Source organism: Chiloscyllium punctatum, chromosome 48 (genome assembly GCF_047496795.1).
Source record: "Chiloscyllium punctatum isolate Juve2018m chromosome 48, sChiPun1.3, whole genome shotgun sequence".
Lineage (NCBI taxonomy): Eukaryota > Metazoa > Chordata > Chondrichthyes > Orectolobiformes > Hemiscylliidae > Chiloscyllium > Chiloscyllium punctatum.
In genome coordinates, this window is record NC_092786.1 from 57,869,440 (window position 1) to 57,896,777 (window position 27,338).

Below are 27,338 nucleotides of genomic sequence, written 5' to 3' on the forward strand. Positions count from 1 at the left end.
CCTCTAAAATACTTCACGGCATGGATTACTACGTGTCAGGGGGTAACAAAGCATGGTGCAAAATGAGCGACAGGGAAAGTGAAACAAGAGGTGAATGCAATGTTCATTATCCACAAGACTTTTCAATAACTTTCAGAGAAACAGTTCATGGTAAATCACAGAAGAAGCTGTTTTGCTTTTCTTATTGTCCTGTATATAGACACTTTGCTGTAAATCTCATTGTGTCACCCATGCTGACATGAAAGTTAACAAAAGTAAAAGCCTCTTCAATATGATGGTGGTAAATAATGAAGATTTTTGTGAGGTAATGATATATAGGATTATTACTATATAAATCAACATATGGCAGTCACACACACTAAGGTAAAGCCGCCTTTGTTCCAGAGGACCATCAGGCTCTTAGCTCATTACAGATGACTGGTGGTGAATTTAATCTGAGGGTGATCAGGCTGCAAGGTGAGACATGGAGAAGGCAAGACCTTCGTGGTAACCTCAGTAGATGTAGAAATTGAACCCACACTGCTGCCTTCACTCTGCATTGCAGACCAGGCATCCAGCCAACTGAACTAATCAATCCCTTGTTACAACATGATTAAATTGTGAATGGATAGAATTTGCTGCTTGACAATCGGATATCTCACTGTTTTTGAAGATTTACACACTAATCGGGCATTTAAAAGTTTACTGCAGAAATCTGGGGCTCATAATTAACAGCAATAAGCACTCTTAACACTGAGGTATAAACCTTAGAGGTTTATACAATCATGAGGAGCATAGGTAAGGTGAATATGCAAGGTCTTTTCCCCAGAATACAGAAGTCCAGAACTAGATGGCATAACTTTAAGGGGAGAAGGGAAAGATTTGAAAGGAATCTGAGGGGCAACATTTTCACACAGTGGGTGGTGCGCTTGTAGAACTGCCAGAGGAAGTGGTAGAAGCAGGAACAATTACAACATTTTAAAGACATGGATAGGAAATGATTTGGAGACGCTGGTGTTGGACTGGGGTGTACAAAAGTTACAAATCACACAATACCAGGTTATAGTCTAACAGGTTTAATTGGAAGCACATTAGCTTTTGGAGCGTCGCTCCTTCATCAGGTGGTTACGGCGCTCCAAAAGCTAGTGCTTCCAATTAAACCTGTTGGACTATAACCTGATTTGAAGATGCTGATGTTGGACTGGGGTGTACAAAGTTAAAAATCACACAACACCAGGTTATAGTCCAACAGGTTTAATTGGAAGCACACTAGCTTTCAGAGCGACGGTCCTTCATCAGGTGATAGTGGAGGGCTCAATCCTAACACACAGAATTTATAGCAAAAATTTACAGTGTAATGTAACTGAAATTATACATTGAAAAATTGATTGTCTGCTAAGCCTTTCATTTGTTAGAATACTGTGATAGTTTCACTTGGTGTTGTGTGATTTGTAACCTTGGATAGGAAAGGCTGAGATGGATATGAGCCAAATACAGGCAAGTGGGAATAGTTCAGTTTAGGAAACCTGTTCGGAATGAGGAGTTGGGCTGTGCTGTATGATTTGATGGCATGACAATTTCTAATGCAATGCCACTACTAAATCTCACTGGCTCAGGAACTGCGAGACACTTTTAACAAGCAAAATCTATTTTTTCTTCTCTTGCATTTCTGTTTCTTTCTTTCTTTGATACCAATCTCTCCCTCTCTGTTGTTCTGATATGGCTAATTCACCTGATTTCTTTCTGTCTTGTGACTGTTAGTTCTCAAGGAGTAAGATTGATGGCTCCATCATTCACAAAGGTCCCCAATGTCTTGTTGCTCTCGTGGTATGATTATCAGCTCACACTTCTAGCAAGAATATTACCCAGAGTCATAGAGATGTCCAGCATGGAAACAGACCCTTTCCAACCCGTCCATGCCGACCAGATATCCTACATTAATCTAGTCTCATTTACCAGTACTTGGCCCATATCCCGCTAAACACTTGCTATTCATATACCTATCCAGAGGCCTTTTAAAAGTTGTAATTGTACCAGCCTCCACAACTTCCTATAGCAGCTCATTCCATACACACACCAACCTCTGGGTGAAAATATTGCCCCTTAGCTCCCTTTTAAATCCTTCACCTCTCAGCTTAAACCTATGCCGTCTAGTTTTGGACTCCCCCATCCCAGGGAAAAGACCTTGTCTATTCACCCCTCATGATTTGATAAGTCTCTGTAAGGTCACCCATCAGCCTCAGACACTCCAGGAAAAAAAGCCCCAGCCTGTTCAGCCTCTCCCTATAGCTCAAATCCTCCAACCCTGGCAACATCCTTGTAAACCTCTTCTGAACTCTTTCAAGTTTCAGAACATCCTTCCGATAGGAAGGAGACCAGAATTGCACGCAATATTCCAAAAGTGGTCTAACCAATGTCCTGTACAGCCGCAATATGACCTCTTAAACCCCAGACTCAATGCACAGACCAATAAAGATAAGCACATCAAACGCCTTCTTACTATCCGATCTACCTGCCAATACACTTTTAAGGAATTATGAACCTGCACTGCAAAGTCTCTTTGCTCAGTAACACTCCCCAGAACCTTACCATTAAATGGCTAAGCCCTGCCCTGATTTGCCTTTCAAAAATGCAGCACCTCACATTTATTTAAATTAAACTCAACATGACACTCCTCAGTCCATTGGCCCATCTGATCAAGATCCCATTGTACTCTGAGGTAACCATCTTCGCTGTCCACTACATTTCCAATTCTGATGTCATCTATAAACTTACTAAGCATACCTCCTATGTTCACATCAAAATCATTTATATAAATGATGAAAAGCAGTTGACCCAGCACTGATCCTTGTGCACACCGTTGGTCACAGGCCTTCAGTTTTAAAAACAACCCTCCACCACCACCTTTTGTCTTCTACCTTCGAGCCACTTCTATATCCAAATGGCTAGTTCTCCCTGTATTCCATGTGATCTAACCTCACTAACCAGTCTACCACAAGGAACCTTGTCAAACACCTTACTGAAGTCCTTATAGATCATGTTCACTGCCTGCCCTCATCAATTGTCTTTGTTACTTCTTCAAAAAACTCAAATTAGTGAGACATGATATCCCATGCACAATGTCATGTTGACTATCCCTAATCAGTCCTTCCTATTCCATATATATGCAAACTTTGTCCCTCAGGATTATCTCCAACAATTGGATTAGGGTCTGGACAGGGAATCAATGATAGAGGTTAACTCACCAATTCATTAGGAACAAAGATTTGATCCCCAATGCATTTCAGTATCTGTTTCTTGATGATATCAAACACTTGCAGATTCTGTTTGTAGAATCTTAGGTCCTGGGTAGTTGCAGAACACATCAATCTGCCCAGTCTAAAAATGGGAAAAAAAATACCAGTGAGAGATACCTGTTAAATTAAGGAAGGATGCATCTATTTTTCAATTGTATGCAACATTTATTTGCCCATTCCTTTAAAAGGGAGAATACTTGAATAGGAAGAAATTAAAGAAAATTCAAGGGCTAGGAAAGATCACATAGTCTACTGAAGCTGCTGTGCCTTGTACTTCAAGGTTGTGAATCCATACCACTCCAACCTGATCAAGAACATGCATTTAGCCAGGAGTTTCTTCAAGCACTATATGTAACTTTTTAAAGTTTTAATTTTTTAGTTTTTACTAACCTCTAGTTATATTATTCAGTACAAAAGACTGGAAATAGCAAAGAAGAGTTGCAGGAAATAAAAACAAGAGTTAAAAGACAGGACACCACAGAAGTAAGCATCACAATGACTCCAAGATACAGCATTGTGGTTGACCACGTCAAGAGCAACACTAGTGAACCAAAGGTTCTGAAGAAAGGGCTTATGCCCGAAACGTCGATTCCCCTGCTCCTTAGATGCTGCCTGACCTGCTGCGCTTTTCCAGCAACACTTTTTTCAACCAAAGGTAAGGATGCTCAGCTGCTAGACAATCAAAAAGGACATAAAAAGAGTGGAACTCTTTTAGGAGATCCTCAACAAGCATGACCCCAGTTCCTTATTTGCGTTCAGTGACAGCACTGCAGCACGGGATATCCACTAGGAAGCAATCATATCAGGGATTCAAAGAGCCAAGAAAAAAACTGAAGGCAAATCTGGCACCTGGAATCGACAGGATAGCAACAAAGCAGTATACACATGGTAAGAACACGATCAGAGTTCAGAAGATCAACAAGATAGGGGCAGCATGATGGTTCAGTGGTTAGCACTGCTGCCTCTCAACGCCAGGGACCTGGGGTCAATTGCAGCTTTGAGCGGCTGTGTGTGAAGTTTGCACATTTTCCCTATACCTGCATGGGCTTCTGCCAAATACTCCAGTTTCATTCCACAGTCCAAAGATGTGCAGATTACATGGATTGGCTATGCTATATTGTTCATTGTGTGCAGGCTAGGTGAATTAGCAGGGTAGCAGCGGAGTCATGGGGATAGGGTAGGAGGCCGAGGCTTGGTTTGTGTGGAATGCTGTTCAGAGGGTCAGTGCAGACCTAATCAACTGAATGGCCTCTTCCCACATTGCAGGGATCCTATGTTTCAGATCTGGACAACCAAGGTCATTTTGAGGTGAAACGTAGTTGCCAAGCCTGCAAATGGGAATCTCAGTGACTGCAACAACTCAAAGGTTACAACAGCGCTGTCAGTATCTGGATAGATCATCAACAGACTGAAAGCAGAAGCAAACATGCTTCATGAAGAACAGACAGGGTTTTGGGATGGCAGATCATACAAGATCTTTATGCTTGGCAAATTACACTACAATGTCTAGAGTAACAGAAGTGATTAATTAAAATTAATTTAAATGTGTTTATTAAAATGTTTTCATGCTTTTCCAAGAGAATAAGGCATGTTTTGATTTCATTGGGTGTATATTAGGTGGCGGCATATGGGAGAGGGGATTAACAGTATCTAAATTTTTTTTCAGTATCCATGGGAAGTGGATGGTGAGGACTTAACTAAGCCACTCATTATTTTCTGCGTTCAACAAGGTCCCTCAGCTGTAGCCTAACCTTGTCTCCTCACACATTCCTTCGAACCTTACTTATTGACCTTCTCTGCAACATTGCCAAAGCTCACACATCCAATTTGCACCTAATTTCCAGCCGAAAATCAGTAAGTCCCTCAAGTGACTGCATTACTTACGACTCAAACTCAGCAGCTGTCATTGCGCTTCCCTCTTTTAAGATGCTATGAATGACAAACCTTTCCTGAACTGTAGTTAAATTATTCATCAACAGCACATTCAATGAGTTGAGTATCTGGGAATACAATAAAAAAAGATTAAGGAAAGCAGTCAGCTCACTCAGTAGTTCCATTTCAGAGTTTTGTAACTAGCACAAACAGACCACATAACAAACTCCATCAGTTAGCAGTCTCATAGACTACGCAAACAAGAGAGTAAATTACTGTGAGGAACTTGACAGCAAATCATTTCCTGATGCAGAGATGGGAGAGGGAAGGGATTTGCAGGAAGGTGGGAGCATTTGCATGGCAACATCCCATTCCAGAGACTTGAACACAAGATCTAGACAGATGCTGCAATGCAGTAATGATGACGTGCTGCACTCTCAAAACACTAAATTTTGGATAAGATCATAAACTTAGGCTTAATCAATCCTCTCAGATGGAGGCAAAGGATCCTGTGTTATTGTTCTGAAAAAGTGTAAGGTAATTTGTCACTGTCAAATGATCAATGCATGTTCCTGAAACATTAAAAAATGATATGCTCATGAACAAACATGTCTGAGGGGGTCTTGTGTGCTTCAAAAGTATCTCTATACTGCTATCATAGAGTGTCAGAGGATGCCCTAATGTAACATTGCCACAGAAATTCTCTTTTTATTCCTGTGTTGTACCTGTAGTCGGGTCAGAAGCTGAAATTTTTCAAACGGTAGGTATACCAGCAGGCTACTGACTTGATGCAGGAATTTCAAAGACCATGTGGTGATGTTGCTATACTGCCCAGAATCCACTGCCCATTGGGCAAAGGCTCGTCTCTGGTCAGTGGACAGTTTTCCAAAGCTTTGATTAACCATGTACAATCTGGAAACATAAAAGAAACTGTAAGGGCAGAGCCTGCTATAATATCCTTTACCAAACAGCAAACTCGGCAACAGTTGACCATGCATGGATTTTATCAAAACAAGTGACTGCATTTGGCTTAAATTGAGAGTACATACCTTTTAAATTGACATTGATCTGGCCATCTAACACAAAAGTCATAAAAATTGCACTTGTTGGATGTTCTATGTGAGGCATGTTCACTCGCTGCGCTGATACAAAGATAAACAATCCTGTTTCCGTGAACCTGATAACAGGGTTAGCCTGCGATATTGCTGAAAATGTGTTGCTGGAAAAGCGCAGCAGGTCAGGCAGCATCCAAGGAGCAGGAGAATCGATGTTTCAGGCATGAGCCCTTCTTCAGGATTCCTGAAGGGCTCATGCCCGAAACATCGATTCTCCTGCTCCTTGGATGCTGCCTGACCTGCTGCGCTTTTCCAGCAACACATTTTCAGCTCTGATCTCCAGCATCTCCAGCATCACTTTCCCCTAGCCTGCGATATTCATGAGTCTTATTTTCTCTGTAAACTGGAACTCATCAGAATTCATGTGTGTATCTGAGTCTGTTTCCAAGTCCCTGTGTTTGCTGACCTACAATGGCTCAGAGGCCAGAATGCCTCAAGTTTTAAAACCATATCCTTCAGGGAATGCTGAGGTACAGGATGTACATGTATTTGGAAAGGTAAACACTGATTAGGGATAGTCAACATGACTTTGTGCGTGGGAAATCATGTCTCACAAACTTGATTGAGATTTTTGACGAAGTAACAAAGAGGATTGATGAGGGCAGAGCGGTAGATGTGATCTATATAGACTTCAGTAAGGCATTCGACAAGATTCCCCATGGGAGACTGATTAGCAAGGTTAGATCTCATGGAATACAGGGAGAACGAGCCATTTGGATACAGAACTGGCTCAAACTTAGAAGACAGAGGGTGGAGTGGAGGGCTGTTTTTCAGACTGGAGGCCTGTGACCAGTGGAGTGCCACAGGATCGGTCCTGGGTCCTCTACTTTTTGTCATTTACATAAATGATTTGGATGCGAGCATAAGAGGTACAGTTAGTAAGTTTGCAGAGGACACCAAAATTGGAGGTGTAGTGGACAGTGAAGAGGGTTACCTCAGATTACAGCAGGATCTTGACCAGATGGGCTAATGGGCTGAGAAATGGCAGATGGAGTTTAATTCAGATAAATGCGAGGTGCTGCATTTCGGTAAAGCAAATCTGAACAGGATTTATACACTTAATGGTAAGGTCCTAGGGAATGTTGCTGAACAAAGAGACCTTGGAGTGCAGGTTCATAGCTCTGTGAAAGTAGAGTCGCAGGTAGATAGGATAGTGGTGGTGGTGTCTGGTATGCTTTCCTTTATTGGTCAGAGTATTGAGTACAGGAGTTGGAAGGTCATGTTGCGGCTGTACAGGACATTGGTTAGGCCACTGTTGGAATATTGCGTGCAATTCTGGTCTCCTTCCTATCAGAAAGATACTGTGAAACTTGAAAGGGTTCAGAAAAGATTTACAAGGATGTTGCCAGGCTTGGAAGATTTGAGCGACAGGGAGTTCCTGAACAGGCTGGGGCTGTTTTCCCTGGAGCATCAGAGGCTGAAAGGTTATAGAGGTTTACAAAATTATGAGGGGCATGGAAAAGGTAAATAGGCAAAGTCTTTTCCCTGGGGTCGGGGGGTCCAGAACTAGAGGGCATAGGTTTAGGGTGAGAGGGGAAAGATATAAAAGAGACCAACGGGGCAACGTTTTCACACAGAGGATGGTATGTGTATGGAATGAGCTGCCAGAGGATGTGGTGGAGGCTGGTACAATTGCAATATTTAAGAGGTAGTCGGATGGGTATATGAATAGGAAGGGTTTAGAGGGATATGGGCCGGGTGCTGGCAGGTAGGACTAGATTGGGTTGGAATATCTGATCAGCATGGACAAGTTGGACCGAAGGGTCTGTTTCCATGCTGTACATCTCTATGACTCTATTTCAAATCATTCCAAGGCCCCTATACTCTCTCTCAATCTCTAACCTCGTTGAGCTACATAACCCTCAGATTTATGTGCTCCTCTAATTGTGACCTCTTGCAAATCCCCAAATCTAATTGTACAAATATAGTGATATAGTATCACAATTATATTTATGATTTTTAACTATTATCAGTCAATGATAATCTTTGTGAACACATAACACCATTGTAACACAGAGGAAGATAACAAACAATAAAGAAATGTCACAAATAATCAAACACAGATCTTAAGCTGTTGACAGGATGTGCAACGCACACTTGCTCTTTGTCCAAGATTGCTGGAAGAGCGTGGATCTCCGATGCTGACAGAAGGGGTAGGAAATGATCAAACTCTGGAAAGATATTTGGATCGACAAGCAGGATTCTGTTGAAGTAAATAGCCGCCATGACTCTCTTCAAATCATCCTGAATCTGAAATTAAAACCAGAACTCAAAGTAGCAATCACTATTTCAGAATCAGAAAAATTAAACATTCTTCAAATTGAAAATCAATATTTATATAATGTATAAAATTTTGAAGTTTAAAGATTCCATTGCATGATCTTAATAGATGTTTTTCGCTCACTGGGGATCACTCTGCTTTTAAATAACACTTCTCTATCTTGCTTTGCTGAATAACATCACTCTTTTCTCAATCAATGTTATAGACAATCCATGAGAGATCTGGGCAGTATAAGGAGCAATGAAGTTGCCATATATAGATAAAACACAGATCCTTAATTGCTACTATATCACAAGTACCACATTTCAAACATTCAGTATTAAGTAACTATATATAAATCATGTAGGTCCCCTTTAATGGAAGTAAGTCTTCATGGTTGGTGAGGTGAGCCCGCCCAGAGGGATATATTGTTAGTCAGAGGAAGTGTTAGGATTTTGCAGTTGCACATGACACTTCAAGCAGTTCTACTCACTTCATGTTCATTCTTGATTTTTTTTTTTATCAACTGTTTTGATATTACCCTTCCATATTAATATGTGCAATTTATATCCAATTAAGTAGGAAGCATTTAATTGCCTCATAACAAATAGTGGCCCTTAACTGAACCTTTATAAAAGGATCTCTCACAAGGGATCACAAGCCAGGGAAAGGAGATAAGTCAATGGGTGAGTCACCACAAATTCATTCAAGTATCAAAACTGGTGATACCTTGGGTATCACACCCACCTCTGAATCAAACAGCCAGAGACTTGTCACTCTTAGTCCAGCACTGAGAGAATGCAGGATTGTCAGAGTTGGTATCTTTCAAATGATATGTTAAACCAAAGCCCCATCTTCAAGCTCAAGTAGATCTTATGACATTACTAGGAAGAGGAGCAGGGGAGCTATCCCAGATGCATGACCAATATCCATCCCTCCACTAACATTATTATAACAGGTAAGGCCATTATTGTATTATTGGTTCCAGAAGTTGTTTACAAATTACCTGCTACATTTATGTTACAATTCCTATACTTCAAAATTTCATTGGCTACTTCGCACACAGGGACATCACGAAATTGTGAAAAGAGCAGCAAGAATTGCAAGTCTCTCCATTTTCAGATTGTATCTTCTTTTCAGCTAGACACAATGGGGCCTAGAGTAGGAGACCACTAACTAAATACTTAAAGTGGATTTTTTAAAAAATCACATATGCTTTGATTCTCTTTAGTAGTGATATTGCAAAAAAGTGTTTTCTGGTTAACATAATGCTGTGCGTGTCAAGAGGTTAATGATAAATGGCATCAAATAACACACCTGCAAACCATTCCAGTTTGTGTTTAAGAGCTGTAGGAGCTGCTTTGCAGCTTGAATGTCGAGTGCAAAAAGCACCCCTTCAAGATCGACCGCAGAAAGTTTCAGATACTCCTGTTTTTGGAGGGCAAGAAAAAAAAAATCAGTGAGAAACGCAACAACAGTAATTTCTACAGGGTTACTACCTGGATAAAAGCATACAATTGTATTGGCACTGATTTAGTTCCACTGAGCTGTATGGGTGTGTAATATGGAGCATAACTAAACTTCCATAGATGGCAAGTTGCTGACATAGAGACAGAGATATTAATTTCTGATTTAGAATTTGTCCACCATTGAGAATTTGTTCACCATTGAGACAACGGTGCATTCGATTCTTAAGGTGCACAAATTCCAACAAGACAAAGACATGAAAAAGAAATACAAGAGGGATTATTACAGATCTCATGATATCCCTGGTAAGGACCAGGAATAACTTATCTAATTGCAGACTTGCAGTTCAGAAGATATTTATGACTGACCACATATACTGGAAGCTCAAAACACAATGCTCACGACCAGAAGATGAAACTGCCTGGCCTCAGGATATAGCCCCTGGAATAGGCTTGGTCCGCTATGACTATAGGTTGTGCCTGTGACTTCAGAATCTACCATTTCATCTCAGGATACACAAATCATTACCATGTACAGGGTGCGAGAGGAAACTGAACAACAGAATGAGGGAGGACTTGGCTAAAGTAGACTGGAAACAAAGATTTTATGGTGGGACAGTTGATGAGCAGTGGAGGACTTTCAAAGCAATTTTTCAAAATGCTCAGCCGAAGTATATCCCAGTGAAAAAGAAGGACTGGAAGAAAAAGGGTAATCTGCTATGGGGTGTCCAAGGAAATGAGGGAGGCTATCAAATTGAAAAAGAAAGCATACAAAGTGGCCAAGAATAGCAGGAAACTAGAAGATTGGGAAAACTTTAAAGGTCAACAGAAAGCCACAAAAAAAAAATTACATTGAAAAGTAAGATAGAACATGAGAAAAAACTAGAACAGAATATAAAGTCAGTTAGCAAATGTTTCTATAAATACATCAAATGAAAAAGAGTGGCTAAAGTAAACGCTGGTCCTTTAAAGGTAAGAGTAATAGTAAAAAGGATTACTACTTGTTTGGCAAAAAGTTGCAGCATGCTGCTATGCAGAAGGACTTGGGTGTCTGTGTGTATGAATCACAGAGGGTTGGTCTCCAGGTACAAGCAATTAGGAAGGCAAATGGAATTTTGTCCTTCATTGCTAAAGGGATTGAGTTTAAAAGCAGGGAGGTTATGGTGCAGCTGTACAGGGCACTGATGAGGCCGCTGAGTGCAGGTTTGATCTCTCTACTTGTGAAAGGATGGACTGGCACTAGAGGAGAAGCAGCAGAGGTTCAACTAGGTTGATTTCAGAGCTGAGGGGTATGGCTTATGAGGAGAGACCGAGTTAGACTGGGATTATATTCATTGGAATTTAGAAGAATGAGGGGGCACCTTATAGAAACATAAAAATTAATGAAAGGGATAGATAAGATAAAAGTAGAGAAGATGTTTCCACTGGCTGGTGAAACTAGGACTAGGGGGAACAGCCTCAAAATTAAGGGGAGCAGATTTAGGACTGAATTTTAAAAACTTCTTCACCCAGAGGGTTGTAAATCTAGGAAATTCCTTGCCCAGTGAAGTAGATGACACTATTTCAGTTAACGTTTTTAAAGCTAAGATAGTTTTTTTTTGGACAATAAAGGAATTAAGGGATATGGTGAGAGCGCGGGTAAGTGGAGCTGAATTGGCAAAAAGATTAGCCATGATCTTAATGAATGTGAAGCAGGCTTGAAGGGCCAGGTGGCCTACTTCGGCTCCTAGTTCTTATGTAACACATCACACATTTGCATCTATGCTGTTCCTTATGTCTCTTCTGCCCTCTCACACAAGTTCTAGTTGGCCCAATGTCTTAGTAAATAAACGTACAGCTCAGTATGGGACATGGAGGATAGAAACAGGCTATTCCAACCTACTGACCCGAGCTGGTGTGTCTGCTCTGCACTAAACCTGCTCTCAAAATACTTCGCCTCATCAAATCCAAAGCAAATCTTAGGAGGACTTATGCACTTAATGGTTAAGTCCTGGGGAGTGTTGCTGAACAAAGAGACCTTGGAGTGCAGGTTCATTGTTCCATGAAAGTAGAGGCGCAGGTAGACTGGACAGTGAAGAAAATGTTTGGTATGCCTTCCTTTATTGGTCAGAGCATTGAATATAGAAGTTGGGAGGTCATGTTGTAACATTGGTTAGGCCACTTTTGGAATATTGCATGCAATTCTGGTTTCCTTCCTAATGGAAGGATGATATGAAACTTGAAACGGTTCAGAAAACATTTACAAGAATGTTGCCAGGGTTGGAGGATTTGAGATATAGGGAGAGGCTGAATAGGCTGGGGCTGTTTTCCCCGGAGCATTGGAGACTGAGGAGTGACCTTATAGAGGTTTATAAAAGTATGAGGGGCATGGATAGGATAAATAGACAAGGTCTTCTCCTGGGGGTGGAGGAGTCCAGAACTAGAGGGCAGAGATTTAAGGTGGGAGGGGAAAGATATAAAAGGGACCTAAGGGGCAACATTTTCACACAGAGGGTGGTGCGTGTATGGAATGAGCTGCCACAGGAAGTGGAGGAGGCTGGTACAATTACAGCATTTAAAAGACATCTGGATGGGTACATGAATAGGAAGAGTTTAGAGGAATATGGGCCAAGTCCTGGCAAATGGGACTTGATTAGGTTAGGATATCTAGTTGGCATGGACGAGTTAGACTGAAGGGTCTGTTCCCATGCTGTACATCTCCATGATTCTATAAGACTATTCACTTCTCTCTGGCATATTTATCTAGTTTCTTCATAAATATTTATCAGCTTCCAAATGCAAGCTTCCATCTTTAATGTGGATCATTGTGTTATCCCCATGATATGAGTTGTATTATGTTTGTCAAAACTGATACATTACCCTTACTAAGTCCATGCCTGATGATCCTCCTTCCTTCTGCACCAAGTTCAATAGGACAGACTAAAAAAAACAAGTGTTAATATAAGAGTGCCTATTAACACCACAATGCCTATCAAACAGATCAGATGGAACTTATGTCAGGACTCACAACAGGGTCTATTTTACAACAGTAACCTCCACCTAATAGCACATTACAGTTTACAAAATCTATTTAGAATGTGTCTCCACAAATTATAGCAATAGAACCAATGGCCAAAATTGCAGCATACAATTTCCAGCAAAATCAAGTCAATAGAGGATCATTATGAAATATAAATGGTGCGTAACATCAATTGTAGTCACGTAATAGCAGTGAGTATATTAGCGAGAAACAGTGGTCCAAGGATTGCTGAGAACACTCCTTCTCTTCCTTGTATGGTGCCCTAGGATCATTTACATCCAATTGTGATGGCAATCAGCAGAGGGCTTTGGTTTTTCTCCTCTGAAAGACAGTGCCTTCAAAATTGCAGCACTCCCATATCCTGCAGGCTGGGAAGGTCAAGCTAGATTTGTGCTCAACTTTTGGAGTGAGACCTTCACCTGCTACCTTCTAATTCAAACATAACAGCTTAACCCATTGTGTCACTCTCTAAATTCCTTATATTATTGTTTTAAGAGGTTCTAGTTTGACAGATTGACAATTAGTTACTACTTGAATGATATTGAGATTCTTGTAATAATAAGAGTAGATGATCCCAGCTTCATAGCACATGATCGCATTTTACTACTAGATATTATAAAACATTAGGTGTTGGGCTCTTGTGGCACAGTGGTAGTGTTACTTCCTCTGGGTCAGAAGAGCTAGTCTCAAGTCTCACCTGCTCCAGAGGTGTAGCATGACATATCTGAATAAGTCAAATATCTAAAAAGGGAGGAATCAAAGAATATATAATAGGAAATCAAAGTGAAGGAATATAATTTGGTTCCCATGAATACAATTAATATTTTTTATGCCTTACCCCAAAACAGTGGAGCAATTCTTTCTTGATTCTGTAGTTGTTCTCATTCTGCAGGTAGTTTAGAACAGTATGCAGGACACTTCTTTTAGCATTCTGAACAACTTGAAGGAATACAATTCGATCATCTTCCAGAGCCATTAAGACCATGATGATCTTATTTATTGCATTCATAAGACTTACTGACAGGTCCTCACTAAGTGTGTTATGTTGAATCAGACCAATATTTTCCAAACCACACATAATCAGAGGCGGAATATCTCCCAATCGGAACTGTTCATATGTGCATAGCTGTGATGCATTCAGAGTGCATGTCCATTGGAGTTGTGAGATGAGATCTTCCATTGGGCAGATCTTGATCTCCATAGCATTGGTAGAGTTATTGATTTCCATGCAGTCTGCCTCAACCCAAGTGTTCTCTGGATCACTGGTCAATGCATGAAGCACATTAGGATCTTGGCACACATATTTATTGAAATTACTCTGATCATAGTCAAAGCAGAGTGCCACAGTAGTTGGGTCCACCTTTTGCTCCGTCCAGAAAGAATAAATACACATGGCAGCAGGATTTATTCCATCTGCTTCAACATATGAACAGTAGCTAGGGAGCCAGGTGCTGCTGATATTGATGAGCAAACCCCACAATCGTGTTGAATTGTGACAAGCAGCTTGTACAAAATTGTAGAGGTCATATTGACTACAGAATTCAACAGCAGCAAGATCTATAGAAGAGACATCTATCCACTCTTCATATCTGCAGGATTCATTCTCATCACTTGTATGTGGATTGATTTGGACGTTGCAGTGGGATTTTAACCAGGCATTTTCAGGATACAACAACAACTCACTTAGCAATGCCTTACTGTGACAAACAAATCGAGTGAAATTTGCTTTGTCATTCCTCCAACAAAAATCTACCAGGTAAGGATCAACGGTTTCATGTATCCACTGACTGTAGTGACAGTATGTGGCCACATCTGTATCACTACTTGCCAAAATGGAAGAATCATTACAAAAGTCAGTCAGCCAAAGATTGAACTCATTCTTCAATAACTCCCGAAGAATTATTGGGTTTTTGCACACATAGATGTTGAACTGCTCCCTATCGATATTGAAACACACTGCTACCACAGTGCTATCTACTATAGCTGAGTATGTCCAATTTTCATAGCGGCAAAGATTTTCCACAGCATTCGTAAGATCTTGTGTGGTTGGGTTGGCAGTGGCATGGGGCAGCACCATATCACTGCCTTCCTCTGGAATTACACTGGAGACCACTGTGGAATGTGAATTGCTGGCACAGTAGTCGTTCAGCCAGGAGTTTTCAGAATTATTCAGCAGAATTTCCAACAGTGATGGACTGGTGCAAACCATGTGATTAAAAGCAGCTTGATCAGTCTCCTTGCAGAGTGCCACAACAGCAGAGGCTACGGAAAGATCATTCAGCCATGCTTCATAGTCACAACTGTTCTCAGCACTGCAGGCAGACATGAGCCAAGTATTGCCAGGATCCTGCACCAGTTTATTTAGGAGAAATGCATCATTGCAAACTGATTTATTAAAGTTTGTTTGGTCACTCCTCCAACATAACGAAATTATTGATGGATCTATAGGTTTCTCTTCCCACTTGTCATACATGCAGAATTCACTGTTGCCACTCAAAATGGAGTAATTATTGCAAAAGTCAGCCAGCCAGAAATTGTTCTTTATGAGCTCCTGAAGTGCTGATAGATCACTGCAAACCACATCGGTGAACTGGTCACCATCATGACTGGCACAAAATGTGATCACTTTATCATCTACCATGGAGAAGTCTGTCCACTCATCATAACGACAGTGGATGTCCACTTCTTTTACAGGAGGGACAATGGTGGCTGGACTGCTAGTGAAGCCAATATAGGCACTGTCACTGACCACCTCAGTCATAAGCATAGGGACGAGCATAGTATTTGAATTGCTATCACAGAAGTCTTTCAGCCAAAAGTGAGCTGGGTTTTTCATGATGCTTTCTAACAGTGACTTATTAAGGCAGACAGTTTTTCTGAATCCAACTTCATCTACAACAGCACAATAACCAAAATCTGTAGAGTTGAACAAATCTCCAGCAACCCAAGAATCATAATTACAAATCAGATCTTCAATTTGTCTGGTGTCACTTGTAGAAGAAAAAGACCCCACATTAAGACTTCTTTTCTCACAGTAATCAGCATAGAAGTTGGTGAGATACGTATACATGAAATTCACTTTAGTGCAAATTTTATTGACTAGTGGCCCTGACTTGTTTCCTGCCAAGCCTCCTATGATACTACAAAACATACGAAGGTTGAATTGATGCTGGAAGTCTTTGTTGCAAAAGGTTCTGTTAAGCAAAAGGAAAAGTTCTTGGTTGCAGCTTGTGGGGAGTTGAGAAAAATCAGAAATGACCTTAAAAACCGTGGTAGTCCTGTACAGTTCAGTGGGAGGCTGATTAAGGAGGACTTGCATATTGTCTATTGTAACAGCTTCAAAATTCCAGGTCAGGTTATGAAGAAGACCCCTGTACAGAACAAACAATTGTTTATTTAAGAATATATTATGCATTCAAATCTATCATCTGAGAGTTTACAAAACTTTGATATTCTGATAACGTGGTTTTATCACTTCTGAGATGATAACCCCAGAAATAATGGAAGAAATTATATTTCTATCGTGCCTTTCTTGATTTCAGGACATCACATAGTACTTTACATCAAATAAAGTATATTCCGAAATGTGGATACTTTGATATTTAGGAAATGCAGCAGCCAATTTGAATAGCAAGATTCCATCACAAGCGATGAAGTAATGGGCAATCTGTTTTGAAAAATGTCATGCTGGAAAAACACAGCAGGCCAGGCAGCATCCGAGGGGCAGGAGAATCAACGATTCGGGCATAAGCCCTTCTTCAGGAATGAGGCTGGTGTGCCAAGCGGGCTGAGATAAAGGGGAGGGGTGCTGGGAATATGATAGGTGGAAGGAGGTGAGCGTGAGGGTGGTAGGCCGGAGAGAGGGTGGGGGCGGAGAGGTCGGGAAGAAGATTGCAGGTCAAGAGGGCGGTGATGGATCCGGGGGTTGGGACTGAGATAAGGTGGGGGGAGGGGAAATGAGGAAGCTGGAGAAATCTACATTCATCCCATGTGGTTGGAGGATTCCTAGGCAGAAGATGAGGCGCTCTTCCTCCAGGCGTCGTGTGGTTAGGGTCTGGCGATGGAGGAGGCCAAGGACCTGCATGTCCTTGGCAGAGTTGGAGGGGGAGTTAAAGTGTCCAGCCACGGGGTGGTTGGGTTGGTTGGTGCAGGTGTCCCAGAGGTGTTCCCTGAAACGTTCCGCAAGTAGGTGGCCTGTCTCCCCAATGTAGAGGAGACCACATCGGGTGCAATGGATATAGTAAATGATGTGTGTGGAGGTGCAGGTGAATTTGGGATGGATATGGAAGGATCCAATGGGGTCTTGGAGGGAGGTGAGGGGGGAGGTGTGGGCGCAAGTTTTGCACTTCTTGCGGTTGCAGGGGAAGGTGCCGGGAGTGGAGGTTGGGTTGGTTGGGGGGGGATTGGTGTGGACCTGACGAGGGAGTCGCGGAGGGAGTGGTCTCGCCGGAACCCTGATAGGGGTGGGGAAGGAAATATATCCCTGATGGTGGGGTCTGTTTGGAGGTGGCGGAAATGACAGAGGATGATACAATGTATCCAGAGGTTGCTGGGGTGGAAGGTGAGGACCAGTAGGGTTCTGTCCTGGTGGTGATTGGAGGGGCGGGGTTCAAGGGCAGAGGTGCGGGAAGTGGAGGAGATGCGGTGGAGAGCATCGTCGACCATGTCGGAGGGGAAATTGCGGTCTTTGAAGAAGGAGGCCATTTGGGTTGTTCAGTAGTGGAATTGGTCCTCCTGGGAGCAGATACGGCGGAGGAATTGGGAATATGGGATGGCTTTTTTACAGGGGGCAGGGTGGGAGGAGATGTAATCTAGGTAGCTGTGGGAATCGGTCAGCCTTCACCTTCCACCCCACCGACATCCGGAAACATCGTATCATCCTCCGTCATTTGATGCCACAAAGATACAAGTGGGCAGTATGTGAGTGGAACTGAGAAATCGGAAGGGCATGGTCACCTTGATGAGATTGTATTATAGGCCACCCCACCCCGCAAAAAGTCAGCAGGAAATATCCAGGGAGACATCCGTAAGAATAATAGGGTGGCAATGGTAGGGGATTTTAACTTTCCAAACATAGAGTGGGACTGCCATCGTGTTAAGGGCTTGGATGGGAGCAATTTCTTAAGCATGTTCAAGAAGATTTTCTTTCTTAACATACAAACAAAGAGCAAAACTCCTCTTGGGAAATGAGGCAGGGCAAGTGACTGGGGTGTTAATGAGAGAGCATTCTAGGACCAATGACCATAATTCTATGAGCTTTAAAATAGTCATGGAAAAAGATAGGCCTTGTCTAAAAGTTAAAGGTCTAAACCGGAGCAAGGCCAATTTTGACAGCATTAGACAGAAATTTTTAGAAGTTGATTGGGAGGGTATTCGCAGGTAAGGGGATGACTAGCAAGTGGGAGGCTTTTAAAAGTGAGATAATGAGAGTTCAGTGATGGTATGTTCCTGGTAGAGTGAAGGACAAGGCTGGTAGAAGAAGGGAACACTAAATGACTGGAAATATTAAGGCTCTGGTCAAGAGAAAGGAGGTCTGTGTCAGGTATAGACCGCTTGGATCAAGTGAATCTCTTCAAGAGTATTGGGGAATAGGATTACGCTTGAGAGAGAAAACAGGAGAGCAAAAAGGACACTCAAAATAGCTTTGGCAGATAAGGTTAAGGAGAATCCAACATGATTCCATAAGTACATTAAGAAAATAGGCCCCTTAAAGGTCAAAGAGTGATAACATGTGGGATCACAAGAGATGGGTGAGATACTAAACAAATATCTTGCATCAATATTTAATGTGGAGAAAGACACTAAAATGAAGAAACTTGAGTCAATAAATATAATGTCTTGAAAGTGTCCATAATACAGAAGAGAAGGTGTGGGATGTCTTAAAACAGAAAGAGATAGATAAATCCCCAGGACCTGATCAAGTGTATCCCAGAACATTGTGGGAAGGTAGGGAAGAGATTGTTGGGTCCCTATTTGTAGCATCAAAAGCCACAGGTGAGGTGCCACAGACTGATGAATGGCTAATATTGCGGTATATTTAAGAAACGTGGTAAGGAAAAGCCAGGAACTATAGACCAGTGAGCCTGATGTCAGTGGTGGGTAAGTTGTTGGAGGGGATTCTGACAGACAGAATTCACATACAATTGGAAAGGCAAGGATTGATTGGAGACAGTCAGCATGGTTTTATGCACGGGAAATCATGTCTCACAAACTTCATTGAGACTTTTGAAGAGGCGACCACAGATGAAAGCAGAGCAGTAGAGGTTGTCTACATGGACTTTAGCAAGGCCTTTGACAAGGTTTCACTGGTTATAAGGTTAAATCACTTGGGATCCAGGGAGAGCTAACAAATTGGACACAAAATTGGCTTGATGATAGGAGACAGCGGGTGGTGATAAAGGGTTGTTGTTTGGACTGGAGGCTTGTGACCAGTGGTTTGCCACTAGGATCGGTGCAAGGTCCACTGTTGTTTGTCATTTACATCAATGATTTGGATGAGAATATACGAGGCATGTTTCGTAACTTTGCAGATGACACCAAAATTGGAGATATAGTGGACAGCAAAGGTTATGTAAAGAGTACAACAAGATCTTGACCAGATAGGCTAAAGGGCCGAGGAGTGGCAGATGGAGTTTAGTTTAGATAAATGAGAGGTAAAGCATTTTGGAAGGACAAACCAGGGCAGGACTTACATAATTAATGGTAGGGCCCAGTGGAGTGTTATCAAACAGAGAGACTTAGGGATAAAGGTACATAGTTCCTTGAAAGTGGCATCACAGGTATACAGGGTGATAAAGGTGGTGTTTGGCATGCTTGCTTTCATTGATCAGAGCACTGAGTACAGGAATTAGGATGTCATGTTGTGGTGGTACAAGACATTAGTGAGGTCATTTTTGGAACAGTGCGTAGAATTCTGGTTGTCCTTCTACAGGGTGTTATTTAACTAGAAAGGATGCAAAAATGACTTACAAGAATGTTATCAAGACTGAAGGGCTTGAGTTATAAGGAGAGGCTAGAGCTTCCTTCACTGGAGCATTGGAAGCTCAGGGAGGACCTTATAGAGTTTTATAAAATAATGCGAAGCACAAATAAGATGAATTGCCAAGGTCTTTTCCTCAGGATAGGGGATTCCAAAGCCAGAAGGCATAGGTTTAAGGTGAGAGGGGAAAGATTTAAAAGGGACTTGAGGTGCAACTTTTTCACAGTGAAGGTGGTGCATATTTGGGATGAACTGCCAGAGAAAGTGGTGGAGGTTGGTACAATTACAACATTTAAAAGACATTCAGACAGGTAAATGAATAGAAAGAGTTTTGAGGGATAAGTGTCCGAGCATGCCCAGATGGGACTCGTTCAGTTTAGGAAACTTGGTCTGCATGGACCAGATAGACCGAAGGGTCTGTTTCTATGCTGTATGACTCTATGTCTGAACATGTTGAATAAATTCTTGAAGGTGGAAATCTGAAGGGCTACGGCAAACAGTAGGGGTTGGGATTAATTGGATAGCTCTTTTAAAAAGGTGGCACAGATAGGATAGGCTGGATGGTCTCCCTCAGGGCTACTACATACTACATAGATAACCCTGAGAAACAGAACTGCATTTCTTGCCAACATTCCTCCACTCCAGCACGAGCAGCAAACATCAATCAATCAAACTCTTCTTTCAGCTCAATGCTGATGGAGGACTCTAACTGTGATTAAAGTTGCTGTTGTGTTTACTCATTGTAACAGTAACTTCACAATGTCAACTGCTCTGAATTGTGATCAAGTGCTGAATGAGTGCAAATCAAAATTGAGCAGTCTGTCATTCAATACCTGGATCCTTATTCAAGCACAGTAGAATTCTAGAATACCCATTCTGTTTACAACCTCACAGATCCTTTTCATTTATTTTTCTGCTTAATCCAATCATGCCACATCATCTTCAATAATTCAACCAATTCACATAATGGCCCGTAGAATATGGGATGGAGCTTCAAAGCTGTAATTTGACCAACTGCTTTGATTAATGTCACAAGCTATAAGAGTGAAACTCAAACAGTTGCTGATCATTACAGTTATAGCTTCAATCTCACACTCCAGTATTCTTAAATAATATACAAATAGTTTACACTATCAGGTTTAACTCACATTCAAGAAAGGAGCCTTTCACTACTGCCCAAGTACCTCCACTCATCTCTTAGCAATTGTTTTAATCAGCAGGAAGAACAGAACAGCAGAATATTGTTTAAAAAGAGACACTGCAGAATACTGCAGTACAGGAGGATCTGGTTCACAAGAAGAGGAAATACTGGGAAGTCTCAGTAGGTCCAGCAGCATCTCTGGAGAGAAAGCAGAATTAATGTTTCAGGTCCAGTGACCCATCTTCTGACTATTCTGAAACATCACTGGATCCAAAATGTTAATTCTACTTTCTCTCCACAGATGCTGTCAGATATGCTAAGTTTTTCCAGCAATTTCTGTTTCTGATTTCCAGCATTCACAGTTAGAGAGTCATAAAGCATGGAAACAGACCGTTTGGTCCAACTCATTTATGCCAACCAAGTTTTCTGAACAAAACTAGTCCCACTTACCTGTTTTGGCCCTTATCCATCTAAACCCTTCCTCTTCATGTTGCATTCAAACACAGTTATTTCATACGATTTTTGAGAAAATTTATAGCTCAGGTTGTGGTTCAGGTTGGAAGTTTGCTCGCTGAGCTGGTAGATTTGTTCTCAGATGTTTCATCACCATGCTAGGTAACATCATCAGCAAGCCTTTGATGAAGCGCTGGTGTTCTGTTCTGCTTGGTTATTTATGTGTCTTGGCCTGTTGTGGTAGGTGAAATCACTTCCTGTTCATTTTAAGAAGTTGGTTAATGGGGTTCAAATCGAAATGTTTGTTAATGGGGTTCCAGTTTGAATGCCAGGCCTCTAGGAACTCCCGTGGGTGTCTTTGTTTAGCCTGTCCCAGGATGGATGTATTGTCACAGTTGAACTGGTATCCCTCTTCATCTGTGTAAACGGATACCAGTGATAATTGGTCATGTCTTTTGATGGCTAGTTGGTGCTCATGTATCCTGGTGGCTAGTTTCCTGTCTGTCTGTTCAATGTATTGTTTGTTGCAGTCCTTACAGGGTATTTTGTATATTGCATTCATTCTGCTGGTTGTTGGTATGGGATCCTTTAAATTAATCAGGAGCTGTTTTAGTGTGGTGGTAAATTTGTGGGCTACAATGATGCCTAGGAGTAGTCTGGCCATCATCTTCGAGATGTCTTTAATATATGGTAGGGTGGCTACAGTCTTTGGGCGTGTTGTGTCTTCTTGTTTAGGTCTGTCATGTAGGAATCGGTGGACTACACTTATCAGGTACCCGTTGTTCCTGAATACGTTGTATACATCTTTTTCCTCAGCTTCTCGTAATTCCTGGGTGCTGCTGTGTGTTGTGGCTCATTTCAATAATGTCCTGATGCAGTTCCATTTGTGGGACGATTGCTCCTGTAGTTGAATATCTGGTCAGTGTGTGTGTGGCTTTCCTGTAAATGCCGGTCTGTAGCTCTCCATTGGCTTTGTATTCTACCATAACGTCTAGGAAGGGGAGTCTGTTGTCGTTCTCTTCCTCTTTGGTGAGCATTATACTGTTAAGGATGTTGTTTATATGTTTGTGGGTTTCATCCACGTAGCGGACCCAGTTCACAGGAAAGTCACACACACTGACCAGTCTGCCGATTTCTACACAACAAACCTAAACAAGACGACACAACACGCCCAGAGACTCTAGCCACCTTGCCATACATTAAAGATATCTCGGAGATGACGACCAGGCTTCATGGTACCCCACAAACATACCACCACACTGAAACAGCTACTGCTGAATTTAAAGGACCAACAAGCAGCAGAACAAATGTCATATACAAAATACCCTGCAAGGACTGCAACAAACATTACATTGGAGAGAGGGGCAGGACACCAGCCACCAGGATACATGAGCACCAACTAGCTACCAAAAACATGACCAGTTATCACTAGGATTCATACACACAAACAAAGAGGGACACCAGTTCAACTGGGACAATGTATCCATCCTGGAAAAGGCTAAACAAAGACATGCATAGGAATTCCTAGAGGCCGGGCATTAAATTGGAACTCCAGTAACAAACATATCGATTTGGACCCCATGTACCAACCTCTCAGAAAAAGAACCAGAAGTGATTTCACCCACCACAACAGGCCAAGACACACAGATAGAAAGCGGGACAGAACACCAGCGCTTCACCGGAGGCTCACTGATGATGTTATCTAACATGGTGACGAAACGTCTGAAAACAAATCTGCCATTTCAGCAAGCAAGCGTACAGTTATTTCATTTTTTTTTGTTTAGGAGGATCTGGGTGTAAAAATAAATGAAACACAAAAAGTCAGAATCCAAGTACAGCAAGTAATTAGGAAGGTAAATGGAATATTGGCCTTTAATTGCAAGGGATATGGATCAGAAAAGTAGGGATGTCTTGTTACAAAACTGTTCTTGACATTGATGACACCACATTTGCATACTGCATGCAGTTTGGGTCATTGCAAATGAGAGGAAAGACTTGCACTGGAATCAGTTTAGAGATGTTTCCCAAGGCTCTTTCTTGAAATGGAGGGGTTGTCTTATGTGGAAGAGTTGAGGAGATAGGCCTTTTACTCATTGGAGTTTAGTACAACAAAAGGACCTTATTCAAATGGGAAAGGGGGCTTGACAGGCTGTACAATGAGAAACAAGACCAAGGGGAGACACTTTCAAAACAGGTTTCCCATTTAAGAAGGAAATGCATTTCTCAGGGGCTTTAATTACCTTCCCAGTTCTCTTGCCCAGGCAGCAGTGAAGGTGAGTCATTGCATACGTTCAAGGCAGAATTGAAGAGATCATGATTCAACAAGGGAGTACGGGAGACAGACAAGAAAACTGAATTGAGGCCACAATCAGATCAGTTGATTTTATTTAAGAACAGACTCAAGGGACAAAATAATCTTCTTTTGTTCCCACTTCTTATGATCTTATTACAGTTTTGAAATAACACGGGGTTGCAAAAGACAGTCTCATGCCTGAGACACAAAGACATTGCCTGCTGCAGCACTAAGCTGCGTGCTACAGAAGACTCAGACATTTACAGCATAGGGGCCATTCAGCCATTATGTTTACACCAGTCAGCAAAAGTCTGACTGCACTAATGAGCGGCATGGTGGTCCAGTGGTTAGCACTGCTGCCTCAAGGCACCAGGGACCCGGGTTCGATTCCAGCCTTATGCAACTGTCTGTGTGCTCCGGTTTCCTCCCACAATCCAAAGATATGCAAGTTAGGTGAATTGACCATGTTAAGTTGCCCATAGTGTTCAGGGATATGTATGTTAGGTGCATTAGTCAGGGGTAAATATAAAGTAATAGCCTAGGGTATTGGGTCTGGGTGGGTTACTCTTCGGAGGGTCTGTGTGGACTTGTTTGGTCTAATGGCCTGTTTCTACACTGTAGGGATTCTATAATTCTAATCCCATTTTCCAGCTTTTGACTTTTACCATCTTCCTCAACTCTCCTCTTCTCCTTCTACCACAACTTAATTTTATCACACAGCTACTGACCCCTTTACTAATGGATAAAAGTGCTGTCCTGTCCATTCTTATCTATGCCTCTCATAATGTCATAAACTACAATGAGCCCTGTCTCAACCTTAAACAATGGAAAACTGCAGATGCTGGAAATCAGAAACAGACAATTCTAAGGAAGGATCACTGGACCAAAACATTAACTCTGCTTTCTCTGCAAAGATGCTGCCAGAGCTGCTGAATTTTTCCAGCAATTTCTGATTTTGCCCCTCTCAACCTTCACTGTTCCAAGGAAAGAAATCCCAGCCTATGCAGTCTTGCCCCATAGCTCACATCCGCCATCCCAGGCTGCATCCTGGTAAATCTTTTCTGTACTCTTTCTAATGCAATCACATTCTTCCTTTGTGATTGCCAGAATTGCACAGAGTACTCCAGTTGAGGCCTCAACACCATTTTATACATATCCAACATCACCGCTTTGCTTTTGTATTCTATGCTTAGCACCTGTACTTCATTAGTCCTCTCCAAGTTCATCACCGCATATTCTTCCAGAGTGAATTCATGGCTGTGCCTGCCTAACCAGTCCTTTAATATCCTCCTGCAGTTTACAACTATGCTCCTCATTATTTACCATTCTATCAATTTTCATGACATCTGCAAACTTCTTCATCATTCCCCCAATACTTAAGCTCAAATCATTAACATAGACTATAAACAGCAAGGGCCACCGACTGAACCCTGCAGAGAATACCTCCCGACCATCATTTGCTGTTTCCTGCCTTGCAGCCAACTTTGGATCCAATGTGTCACCTTACCCTGGATCCCATTAACTCCTTTTTTTTGACCAATCTGCCATGAGTGACCTTATCAAAAGCCATTGTGGACGACATCAAATGCATTAGCCTACCTGGTTACTTTATCAAAAAATTTGATCAAATTTGCCAAACACAAGTCTCCATTAACAAATTCACTCTGACTTGATCTGTTTGCCTATGCAAATAGGCCAAGTTGAGGGGAGGGCATATTGGATTTGGTGCTTGGCAACGAACCAGGTCAGGTGTCAGATCTCTCGTTGGGAGAGTATTTCGGTGATAATGATTACAACTCCCTGACCTTTACTATTGTCATAGAAAAGGATAGGAGCAGACGGTACGGGAAAGTATTTAATTAGGGGAGGGGGAATTATAATGCTATTAGGCAGGAACTGTGGAGCATAAATTGGGAGCAGATATTCTCAGGGAAATACATGACAGAAATATGGAGGTTGTTTAGGGAGCACTTGCTGCGAGTGCTGGATGGGTTTGTCCCACTGAGGCAAGGAAAGGATGGTCGGGTGAAGGAACCTTGGATGACAAGAGATATAGAACATCTAGTCAAGTAGAAGAAGGAAGCTTACTTAAGGTTGAGGAAGCAACGATCAGTCAGGGCTTTAGAAGGTTACAAGACAACCAGGAAGGACCTGAAGAATGGACTTCGGAGAGCTAGAAGGGGGCATGAAAAAGCCTTGGCGGGTACGATTAAGAAAATTCCCAAAGTATTCTAAATTTGTGTGTGGAACAAGAGGATGGCCCAGAGTGATGGTTGGGCTAATCAGGGATAGTGGAGGGAACTTGTGCCTGGAGTCAGAGGAGGTAGAGGAGGTCCTTAATGAATACTTTGCTTCAGTGTTCACTAGTGAGAGGAACCATGTCATTTGTGTGGACAGCGTGAAATAGGTTGATGTTATGAAGGAGGATGTACCGGAAATTTTGAAAAACATGAGGATAGATAAGAGCCCTGGGCCAGATGGGATATACCCAAGGTTACAATGGGAAGTGTCGGAAGAGATTGCTGTGCCTTTGGTGATGATCTTTGCATCCTCACCGTCCACTGGAGTAGTACCAGATGATTGGAGGGTGGCAAATTTTATTCAGTTGGAATAGGGATAACCCTGGGATTTACAGACCAGTCAGTCTTACGTCGGTGGTGGGCAAATTATTGGAGAGGATTCTGAGAGATTGGATTTACGACTATTTGGATAAGCATAGCTTGATTAGAGATAGTCAGCATGGCTTTGTGAACGGCAGGTCATGCCTCACAACTTACTGAATTCTTTGAGAATGTGACAAAACACATTGATGAAGGTTGAACAGTGTATGTGGTACATATGGACTTTTGCAAGGCATTTGATAAGGTTCCCATTGGTAGGCTCATTCAGAAAGTAAGGAAATATGGGATACAGGGAAATTTGGCTGTCTGGATATAGAATTGGTTGGCTCATAGAAGACAGAGGGTGTAGTAGATAGGAAGTATTCAGCCTGGAGCTCAGTGACTAGTGGTGATCTGCAGGGATCGATTCTGGGTCCTCTGCTCTTTGTGAGTTTTATAAATGACTTGTACAAGGAAGTGGTAGGGTAGGTTAGTAAGTTTGCTGATGACATGGTTTGGTGGAGTCGTGAATAGTGTGGAGGGCTGTAGTAGGTGCAACAGGACATTGACAGGATGCAGAGGTGAGCTGAGAAGTGGCACATGGAGTTCAACCTGGAAAAATGTGAAGTGATTCATTTTGGAAGGTCAAATTTGAATGCAGTTTACAGGGTTAAAGGCAGAATTCTTGGCAGTGTAGAGTAGCAGAGGGATCCTGGGGTCCATGTCCATAGATTCCTCAAAGTTGCCCCCAAGTTGATAGGGTTGTCAAGAAGGCAGATGGTGTTTTGGCTTTCATTAGCAGGAGGTTTGAGTTTAAGAGCCGTAAAGTGGTGCTGCAGCTCCATAAAGTCCTGGTTAACTCAAA

At 42.0% G+C, this 27,338-nt stretch overlaps 1 protein-coding gene across 1 annotated transcript in view; it reads right to left on the reverse strand.

Moving 5' to 3' along the window:
- The window catches only part of strc1 (stereocilin 1), a 53,750-nt gene extending 37,976 nt beyond the window's left edge, over nucleotides 1-15,774 (reverse strand). The window contains exons 1-7 of the mRNA XM_072564856.1: nucleotides 13,846-15,774; nucleotides 12,848-12,907; nucleotides 9,840-9,950; nucleotides 8,358-8,512; nucleotides 5,873-6,059; nucleotides 5,160-5,275; nucleotides 3,225-3,357 (exon numbers count right to left, since the gene is read on the reverse strand). Of these exons, the coding sequence (XP_072420957.1) occupies nucleotides 3,225-3,357; nucleotides 5,160-5,275; nucleotides 5,873-6,059; nucleotides 8,358-8,512; nucleotides 9,840-9,950; nucleotides 12,848-12,907; nucleotides 13,846-15,774 (2,691 nt within the window). The remainder of the gene's footprint in view (nucleotides 1-3,224; nucleotides 3,358-5,159; nucleotides 5,276-5,872; nucleotides 6,060-8,357; nucleotides 8,513-9,839; nucleotides 9,951-12,847; nucleotides 12,908-13,845) is intronic.
- Between the last annotated feature and the right edge of the window lie 11,564 nt (nucleotides 15,775-27,338).